At 24.1% G+C, this 10,000-nt stretch overlaps 4 protein-coding genes across 6 annotated transcripts in view; 1 reads left to right on the top strand and 3 right to left on the bottom strand.

Moving 5' to 3' along the window:
- LOC124431838 overlaps positions 1 to 2,470 on the bottom strand; it is a 7,768-nt gene extending 5,298 nt beyond the window's left edge. Inside the window, exons 1-7 of the mRNA XM_046980179.1 lie at positions 2,257 to 2,470; positions 1,890 to 2,057; positions 1,532 to 1,648; positions 1,233 to 1,427; positions 955 to 1,152; positions 712 to 860; positions 604 to 611 (exon numbers count right to left, since the gene is read on the bottom strand). Of these exons, the coding sequence (XP_046836135.1) occupies positions 604 to 611; positions 712 to 860; positions 955 to 1,152; positions 1,233 to 1,427; positions 1,532 to 1,648; positions 1,890 to 2,057; positions 2,257 to 2,328 (907 nt within the window). The 5' untranslated portion in view covers positions 2,329 to 2,470. The remainder of the gene's footprint in view (positions 1 to 603; positions 612 to 711; positions 861 to 954; positions 1,153 to 1,232; positions 1,428 to 1,531; positions 1,649 to 1,889; positions 2,058 to 2,256) is intronic.
- A 135-nt stretch (positions 2,471 to 2,605) lies between these two features.
- Positions 2,606 to 4,933, bottom strand: LOC124431802 (aldo-keto reductase family 1 member B1-like). The gene is made up of 7 exons (XM_046980103.1): positions 4,779 to 4,933; positions 4,257 to 4,341; positions 3,954 to 4,121; positions 3,748 to 3,864; positions 3,252 to 3,653; positions 3,028 to 3,176; positions 2,606 to 2,910 (listed from the first exon to the last, which is right to left on the bottom strand). Exons 2-7 carry the CDS (start codon positions 4,329 to 4,331, stop codon positions 2,868 to 2,870), a joined length of 954 nt encoding a protein of 317 aa, XP_046836059.1. The 5' UTR covers positions 4,332 to 4,341; positions 4,779 to 4,933; the 3' UTR covers positions 2,606 to 2,867.
- A 317-nt stretch (positions 4,934 to 5,250) lies between these two features.
- LOC124431800 (probable tRNA (guanine(26)-N(2))-dimethyltransferase) lies at positions 5,251 to 7,509 on the bottom strand. 2 transcript variants are annotated; one of them, XM_046980101.1, is made up of 2 exons: positions 7,426 to 7,509; positions 5,251 to 6,928 (listed from the first exon to the last, which is right to left on the bottom strand). In XM_046980101.1, the coding sequence occupies exon 2, from the start codon at positions 6,899 to 6,901 to the stop codon at positions 5,288 to 5,290; it is 1,614 nt and encodes a 537-aa protein (XP_046836057.1). In that variant the 5' UTR covers positions 6,902 to 6,928; positions 7,426 to 7,509; the 3' UTR covers positions 5,251 to 5,287. The 2 variants fall into 2 exon arrangements, with proteins under 2 accessions (XP_046836057.1, XP_046836058.1); XM_046980102.1 differs by lacking the exon at positions 7,426 to 7,509 and adding an exon at positions 7,098 to 7,378.
- Positions 7,510 to 9,631: 2,122 nt separating this feature from the next.
- LOC124431803 (tubulin polymerization-promoting protein homolog) overlaps positions 9,632 to 10,000 on the top strand; it is a 10,603-nt gene continuing 10,234 nt past the window's right edge. For both annotated transcript variants that reach the window (XM_046980104.1, XM_046980109.1), the window contains exon 1: positions 9,632 to 9,783. The gene's annotated coding sequence lies outside the window, so the exon portion shown is untranslated. The remainder of the gene's footprint in view (positions 9,784 to 10,000) is intronic.

The following is a 10,000-nucleotide window of genomic DNA, read 5'->3' as shown; positions in this document are numbered from 1 at the left end:
CATTAAATGGTAAATTTTTAAGTTCAATTATTAAAGTTAAACAATTTCATCACTATACATTATTGACACATTTTTCAAGTTTAGAAGTTCAAGATATTTAATTTTAATCAGATATTTTAATAATCGTTTTAACGAATGAATAAACAATGGAAAATACCCGTGGTACGATTTTATTACGAATGAATTTCGCTTTATCAAGAACAAAGCGATTGTCCTTACTTATGTTAGTAAGTGACGGAAGAAGAGGGGAAGACTAGACAGAGAAGAAGGGGCGATGGATAATAATTTGGCAAGTTGATTGATGAAATCATCCTTGAAAAGGGTTCTCGAATTCTTATCTGACTCTGCGAATCTAACATATATGTAATTCATTGTTATTGCTACATCATATATATTATTCGACTTATTGAAATCTTTTTTAATAAATTCATAAAAATAAATAAATATATATATATATATACTTACATTTGTATTTTAAAATTGACTTTGTATTTTAAAATACAAAAATAAAATGTATCAATACATTGTTAGAATTCTATAAAGATATTGTATATTCACTTTATGAGCTCTAAAATGGAATAGAAAATGGATAATATTGATGACCTTGTACTCTGAAACAAAAAAGAAATATGAAAAATTTATAAATCAATGAAAACGTTAGTGAAGCTTTATATATATATATATATATATATATATATCATGTCTATTTACTCTGTGGCTGGTGCTATTCTTTCGCCAGTACCAATTGCTTTTATAGCAATCATTTCGTCCGGTGTTAGTTCGAAATCAAATATCTCCATGTTCTCTTTAATTCTACTTTGCGTTACCGATTTAGCAATTACTGCAGCACCTTGTTGATACTAAAAAGAAATGTATCGATCTTAGAATTACGTATATTCAAAAAAAAAAAAGAAAAGAAATAAAAAAAGAAAATGTTAAGCAAATTATACTTACGACATATCTAAGTGCAATTTGTGCTGGACTTTTTTTATATTTTTCTGCTATTTTAATAATTGTTGGATTATCCAAAGAATTTTTAATACCTAATCTATTGCCGGGTCTTCCAAGAGGTGAATAACCACTTACGACAATATTATACTTTTTACAAAAATTTATTAATTTTTCCTGATTGAGATTCACACTAACTTCGATCTAAAATAATTGAAAAATTATATAAATAATTAAAAAAAAATGGGACAAAAGTTTTATTATAAATAATATATTTGACTTACTTGATTATTTACTGGAACAATTTTAGAAGATTTTACTAATCGAACGATTTGTTCGGAATTAAAATTACTGACGCCAATACTACGAGTTAATTTTTGATTAACACATTCTTCCATTCCTCTCCATGTTTCAATATAATCGGTGTCTGATAATAAAAGCTTACCATCTTTGTCTTTGGGCATCAATACATCTCCTTCCTTAATAATAAATGAAATATACATATATAAATGGATTATATTATTTTATATTTTTTATAATAATTATAATATTTATAATATATATTTAATTTTTTCATATTTACTTGATAAGCAAATGGCCAATGAATTAAATATAAATCTATGTAAGTTAAGCCGAGATTATCTAAGGATTTTTTACAAGTTGGAACTACATCCTTTTCCTTATGACGATTATTCCATAGCTATAACACGAATAAGATAAAATGAATTATATTATGAATTGATTAAAGTTATACATTTGATAATATGATAAATAGATATGATGAATAAAGAAAAAGATCAATTTTCATTTGTTATTATATATTGAAGTAAGATAAAATTAGTAGAACAATATATATATATATATATATATATATATATATGTGTATATATACTTTTATTAATTTATTACTCCTACTGTACTTAATAGTATTAATATCTAACCTTCGTAGTAATGAAAAGATCTTCCCTTTTAACAGTTCCATCTTTAATTTTTGCTTGTATTGCAGCACCAATTTCGTGTTCATTTTCATAAAAGAAAGCTGTATCAATATGACGATATCCAAGATCAATAGCATCCATAACAGCTTTTTCTACTTCTTTTGGTTGAGACTGTTTTTAAATAAAAATATTGATTATACGATTAATGAATTTTAATTATCATAAAATATATTATCTCATATGGATCTTTCGAAATATACAATTTAATAACGAAGATAGCGTTTCAGCGTTTCAAATATCCCGCGGAAAATGTTAAAGAAAATTAACCTAACTTTATCGGATAATTTTAAACATAACGTTAATATCTTACCAAATATGTTCCTAAAGCAAACATAGGCATTTTATAACCATTCACAAGCGTTACAGAAGGAATTTCAGTCATTTTTATTAATCGTAATTGATTATAAATGTTTCAATCGTTAATCACAATTTCCTTCGAATGAAATTCAAGTCACTGGGAGTTACTTTTAGAAGTGTATTGCTTTAATGCTATCTTTAATCTGTATTATCTATCATTCATTTCTCTTATTTATAGAGAAGGGTTATTATATAACAGTTTGTAGATATAAGATAGGAATACGTTGAAATATCGATAATTGCGTTATTGTGCACTTTAAAATATAAAAAGAAGAAAAATAATCAGCGTACTAGTATCAAAATTTTTTTCACTATTTTTGATTTTTTATTTTTTTTATTTTTTTATTTTTTTATTTTTTTTTATAGTGAATTTATTAAACAATCTAGATATAGATAAGATTTACTAGAAGACATATGGATATAAAATACATACCAGTTTTAATATAAACAATAGATTTAAAATTAAAATTGATAATAATATATTGATATACCTTTAATAGATAACAATAATAATAATAATAATATCATGTATTGATTATAACTATATAAGTCATATAATCATATTTAAAATTCTATATTAAATGGATAATCCTTGTGCCCTTTGAATCTAAAAAGATATATATTTTGTAAAGTAATTTTACTTGAACAATAATGCATTCTTTTTTCTCTCTCTCTTTCTTTTTTTTTTCAAGATGACATTTTATTTTCATAATAATTAACTTACTCTTTAGCTGGACAAACTCTTACACCGCAATCAAACGTATCTATAATTGCTATTTCCTCAGGTGTAAGTTTAAAATCAAAAATATTTATATTCTCTTTGATGCGTGTCTTGGATGCTGATTTAGGTATTGGTATGGTACCAATATCAACCTAAAAAAAAATTATATTCAAATTAATAAATATTTCCAAAATTAATTTTCTTTTACATATAACATCTAATATTACCAAGTATCTAAGTATAACTTGCGCTGGTGACTTTTTATATTTTTTTGCAATCTCTTTGGTTTGATCAATGCTAACTTGTGGATCATCAGATTTTGCCCAAGGACGTAATGGAGAACCTAAAGGACTATAAGCTGTAATAGCTATATTACGTTTAGCACAAAATTCTCTTAACTTTTTTTGATTCAAATTGATATGACATTCGACTTGATTCATTACTGGTTTAATAGTTGCAATGGATAATATACGATCAATTTGTACAGAATTGAAATTACTAAGACCAATGCTTTTTGTTAATCCCAATTTTACACATTCTTCCATGCCTTTCCAAGTATCAATATAATCTTCATATCCATACAAAGGATTCCCCTTTTCATCGAGTGGCCAAAGTCCTTTTGCATCATCCTAAAATATAAAAAATAAAATGGAATATATTAAATCATTAACAATAATATTATTTGATCTTAATAAGAAATATAAAATAAAATATTTTTCTTACTGCATAAGCTACTGGCCAATGTATAAGATATAAATCTATATAATCGAAACCAAAATTTTTCAATGATTCTTTACACATAGGTACTACTTTTTCTTTCTTATGCGCCGTGTTCCATAGCTAAAATATAAGAAAAATTTAGAATATATATGTATATATATATATATATCAGATTTTAAAGGTGAATTTTTATGTATATATAAATATACCTTTGTGGTAATAAAAAGATCTTCTCTTTTTACAACACCTTCTGCAATTTTTTCTTTTAAAGCATTGCCTATCTCATGTTCATTTCCATATATATAAGCACAATCAAAATGTCTATATCCAGCATCGACTGCATCTTTAACAGCTTGTGCAACTACTGATGGATCATCCTGTTATATAAAAAGCAAAGAAATTTTAATGACATTATGTAGTAAAAAGAATTAAATTTTTTAATTAATATAATATTAATAATACATTATAAATTACAAAAGGATATATATTTTTAATTTTGTAAAAGTACTCACACCACCTTGCCAAGTACCAAGACCTAATACAGGAATTTTATTACCATTGTTCAATGTTAATGTCGGTGCTGCCATATTTGATAATCTACGTGATAACAATGATTTATTGATTAATTAATAATTATCATTTAAATAAATATTTCTTTTTCTTTAATAAAATATTTATATAATAAATATATATATATATATATATATATATATATATATATATATATATATATACATAGTTTCGTGTAATTTTAAAATAATTCAAATATTTCACCTAAATATCATATATATATACATATACTATATAATAGTATATGATATTATTAGACAATAATTACTACGCAACAAGTGTTACTTTACAAAATTATCTAATGTATGTAATATGATAATATTCGTTAGAATTTCAATAATTTATATTTATTATCAAATCTAATTTTACTTGTTATTATAACTTTTATGATATTTCTATAATAGATAAAATTAATATTAAAATTATTAGATATTATACAAAAAAATATTTAACATTTATCCTACCTGATTTATAATCGCATGAGTCAACTCTCGTTTACGTAATGTCTTCGTGAAGGATATTACAAAACAACTGAGAACACTTGATAAAATGATGAAAGAAACGATACAGTGATGTATGTATCTATACGCACACATTAACAATCTAGTATACGTTCTCACATATATTCATCGTATCATAGAATAGTGTTAAAGGTTAAATTAAAATATTCTTCACGATATATGCATTTTGAATTGTTAATCTTTAATAATTTTAAATCATTCATTTTAGATGAAACAATTATTTTTGTTTTTTAATAATATTTACAACTAAAGACATGATATTCTTTTAATTATAAATATATTTACATTCAACGATAATATTTTGATTATCGTTATGATATCTGTTTTATTATTTTTTTTTTTTTTTATAAAAACATTTGTACATTTTTCATTAATGTAATAAAAATAATTTACACACACACATATATATATATATATATATATATATATATATATATATATATATATATTTTTTATATGTCTTGATTACTCGACGACAAATCTGTATTTGTCTTTTCATTGTCACCTTCATTTTCCATATGTTGATCCTTTAATATTTTAATTTTCTGTTTAAATTTTCCTTGATTCTTAATTTTTTTCGTTTCTATCATTGTAACATCTACCATTGTTGTAGCACGTGTACCAGGACCCCAATTTTCAGTTGGATTTTCTGGAAACCTTGATAATCCAGTTTGTCGAGAAATTGGATTAGCTTTTGGATGTACAGCAAAGGAAATATTTATTGTCGATGGAGTATTTAATATAACTAATGCAGGATTATCCGCATTAAATTTTTCCCGTTTAACTGGATGACGTTTCTCCCATGCACGTACAATATCCCATATGACATCATTTGGTGCATCAGTTTTAATAGAGAATTTATTTGCGTGAGAATATGATACATTATATCCTGCATTTAATAACGCAGATCTGATTAGTACCATAGGTGGTGTACTACATTTGATGATAGACATTAAACGATCTGATGTATAATACAAAGGTGAATCTATTTCTTCGTGTATCATAGTTAAAACACCTTTTATTCGTTGTTTCGTTTTTAATTTCAAATTATCTAAACTAGATAATAATCGTGAGACAAAGTCTTTATCATGTAAAAGTCCAATCCAAATAGGACCACCAACATAATGTTTATGTTTGCAATGTTTACAATGTTGATCTATAGTTATATGAGGTTTACAAAATTTATTTGATTTTTTTGTATTTAAAGATTGAATATTGAAGCTTTCACAACCTGTACACTGATATACCAATCCTGTTTTACTAGCATTTTCTTTACATTTCAATTGGCTTACAAATACTTTCACAAATACTCTTATATAGAAATCAACGCTTATAGATAATAAGGGTATTATATAGCGACCATAACGTCCAGCATGAGATGCGATATGTTGCAATAAAATTCTTAATGCCATCTCATGACAAGCTTTTGTTTTAAGAGCTATAGCGCCATATTTAACGTAACACGTTTCTGGAGAGTTACCAGCTAAAACTGCCATATCTGTTGCTGTAACCAAAAGTATACCACCGTTTACTACACATTGTACAGCAGCATCTAAAAAGATTGAAGGACAACCATAAGGATCTAAATCAACAGCATGAAAACCTTTTCTTCTGTTTTGGTACATGATCATTGTAGCATCTTCATGACTTGGTCTTACTAAATTTTCCACTCCATTATGTTGAATATTTAATTTAATAGATTTTACAGCTTCAGCTGAAATATCATTAGCTATTATTTCTTTTATACCTTCTATTTCTTTGGCATATCTGATGCTACGTAAACCAGTCGCAGACAAAGCTTCTAATATAATAATACCATCGCTCTTAGAACATGATTCACCCTTTGATTTATTTACTATGGTATTTTTCAAAATATTATTTTCTTCATTTATATTTTGTTGATCCTTTGCAAAGAGCGATAATACAGCTATACTAAGATCTCTATTGAATTCTTGTACCGGATTATAAAACACATTCTTATGAGTTACCAATATTTCAGCTTCTCCTTCTTTTAAATTCTGTACGTTTTCTAATTTAGCTTTCTTAATGCACCGTTCATCGTCCATATTGAACGGAAAGAAACAAATTATGACCTAAAAGTATACATTAGAATTGGTATATTATAAAACAATGTACATATATATAAAACAATATATACACTCATCTCTCGATTTACATGTTTTATGTGATATTTATTGAATTTATTATACAAGGGTATATGACAAATTCTCATTTGATATTAATTAATTACATTATTCTAACCTCATTTGATTGATTTATGATGAACGTATTAAGGTTCTTCGTACAATCGATGATAAAATTATTTTTACACGTTTTCAAGTAAATACATGAATGAAATAAAATGCATACGTTAACAAATTATATCGACTTTTCTTTTAAGTATTATTTTCTTTTACTGATCGACAATATTTATCCAATTTTTGGTTTACGTAAGTAAACAAAACTAAAGAGAAACTTAATTAGGAACTTATAGAGAAATATATTGTTTGTAAATCGTGTGATGTGTGCAATAAAATCAATGAAAAACATTATTGATCATCTTAAATAAACATATCGTAAACATACTTACTGTGATTGGATTTCTTATTCAAAGTATGATTTGTTAGGTTAAGTTGTCACTGTCGTTGATATCAGTCGTCATACCTGAGCTCTCTCGCGATTGGACGAAAGAAATTCGATGATATTATATCGAATAGAATGTAACGAAATGTTTAAAATCAACCAATCAGTATTGATGTATTATAAAAGTTTCTTCCTCATTGGCTCTTTCCAAATGTCGTAAATAAATACAATTCAATTGAAATAATTCAAACGTAACATATGTAGATATTTATATCAAATAAATCAATTTATTTGAATTAAATGTTTTCATTAAATTTTTTCATTTAATAAATCGTGCAATATATATATATATATGTATATATATATATATAAATATAATGTAAACAATAATGCATTTGGTAGAAATATTTATCTCTTATTTTTTGTATATCCGATTTTGTTTACATACGATTTCTTTTGATTTAATACGATCGATCGAAATTCTAAAAAAAAAAAAAAAAAAAAAAAAAAAAATAGAAAAAAAAAGGAATAAAAGTATTGCATTTATTATTTTGCTTAATCTTAGTATTTATAAATTGATAATAAATTATTTGATTATTTCAAATGATAAATTTTTTAAAAATACGTAATATATTTTTATATATGCGTGCGATCTTTTTATGATATAAAAAAAAGAAATGTAATCACGTAAAGAAAAATAATGATAAGATTTTGAATCATGATTTTTTAATATGATTTTATTATATTATTTGTATTAATTATATACATCTGAAATCAATCCTTTACTTTCCATTGATACAACGAACTTTTTTTTATACGAATTTTTTCTTCTTTGTTTTCTTTTTTGTTTTTTCTTTTTGTTTTTCTCCACCTCATCCTATGTATTCATCCCGTTTATAATTTAAAAATGTACGCATTTAATCGAACGTAATTAAAATTATATTGCATTATTCCATTTGTGAAAGCATTCGAAGCGTTAAAATTTCAAATAAACATTGAATGCCCATTCGAAAGTTGAAATTATTATTAAATCTTATCTGTCTATGTTATCTATCTTATACATTTTATATCCGACAATCATTGCGAATGATTATTATGAAGAAACAAGCTGGTGTATACTAAATGTATATAAGATAAGATACGGGGGATAAGGGAATATAGGAAAAGAAAACAAAAAAAAAAAACAAAAAAAAAAGAAAAAAACGAAAAAAAACAAAAAAAAATGAGATCGGTTATCTATAAAATGATAAGAAATACAGTTTGAAATACAATCTATTGTCAAAGATTTATTAAAAATATTGATTATATAAAGATTAAAATTAATCAAGCATTGTATCTGTTAATTATCTTAAAATAAAGTTTGATATCATAATAATAATAATAATAATAATAATAATAATAATAATAATAATAATAATAATAATAACAACAACAACAATAATAATAATGATAATAATAATAATAATAATAATAATATTTAAATATTAATTGTATAAAATGTATTAACTAATACATACGTTTTATATAGTATATATAGTATATATATATATATATATAACAATAATAGTTAATTATTAATTGTATAAAATGTATTAGTTAATACATACATTTTATACAGACATATATACATTATACATATATATATATTTTTTTTTAATGTAAATATTTTATATGTATATATACATATACATATATATAAGAGATATGTTATCTTGACGTATAGTATATAAAATTTGAATTATTTGTTCGATAATATATTGTATAATATATTGTATATATATAAATATATATATATATATATATATATATATATATATTTATTTATTCATTAATATTCGAATAAAATATAATTTGTATTAATATTTTTATAATCGAATGAAATGTTACATTATTATATTATATATAATTAATATAAAATATTTATTATATATAAAAAATATAAATTCAAAGATGTCCGCATTTGTACGGAAGTCTCGCAGCTTCCGCAACGTAAAGAAATCAAAGTTCTCTCGGTTATTTAGTAGGTGGGGATATCGTTATAGATGGAAGCACAGCGATGGTTCAGTCTCGTTCTTAGCCTCCTCTTGGTTGGAATCGCGCGAATGAACTTGCGCCGGTATTTAATCGATGTTATCGCCATAGGTTTTTTTTCTATTCGTAACTAAACGTGATTCAAAAATATTCTACTTTTGTTTGTGCGATATAAATAAAAAACAAGGAAAAAGAGAGGGTGAGAGAGAGAGAGAGAGAGAGAGATAAAGAAGGAAGAAGAAGAGGAAGAAGAAAAATAGAAAATAAAGATATTAATTTTTCATCTCATCGAAGTGAAATAGAAAGAAGAAGGTGTAACTAACAACGACTTGGGGTAGGATATTTCATGAATCTTATAATAAAGAAAAAAGAAGAAGAAGAAAGCAAAGAAAATAAAAAAAAAAAAAATAAAAGAATAAAAAATATAAAATATAAAATATAAAATATAAAATTAAAAGAAGATAAGCTAATAAGTGTTCTATAAACATTTTTATGCATACATAGACAGATACAAACAGATACACATATATACACACACACACACATACACA

Source organism: Vespa crabro, chromosome 22, assembly GCF_910589235.1.
Source record: "Vespa crabro chromosome 22, iyVesCrab1.2, whole genome shotgun sequence".
Lineage (NCBI taxonomy): Eukaryota > Metazoa > Arthropoda > Insecta > Hymenoptera > Vespidae > Vespa > Vespa crabro.
The sequence above is the reverse complement of the archived record's forward strand: the minus strand, read 5'-3'. Positions and strand labels throughout refer to the sequence as shown.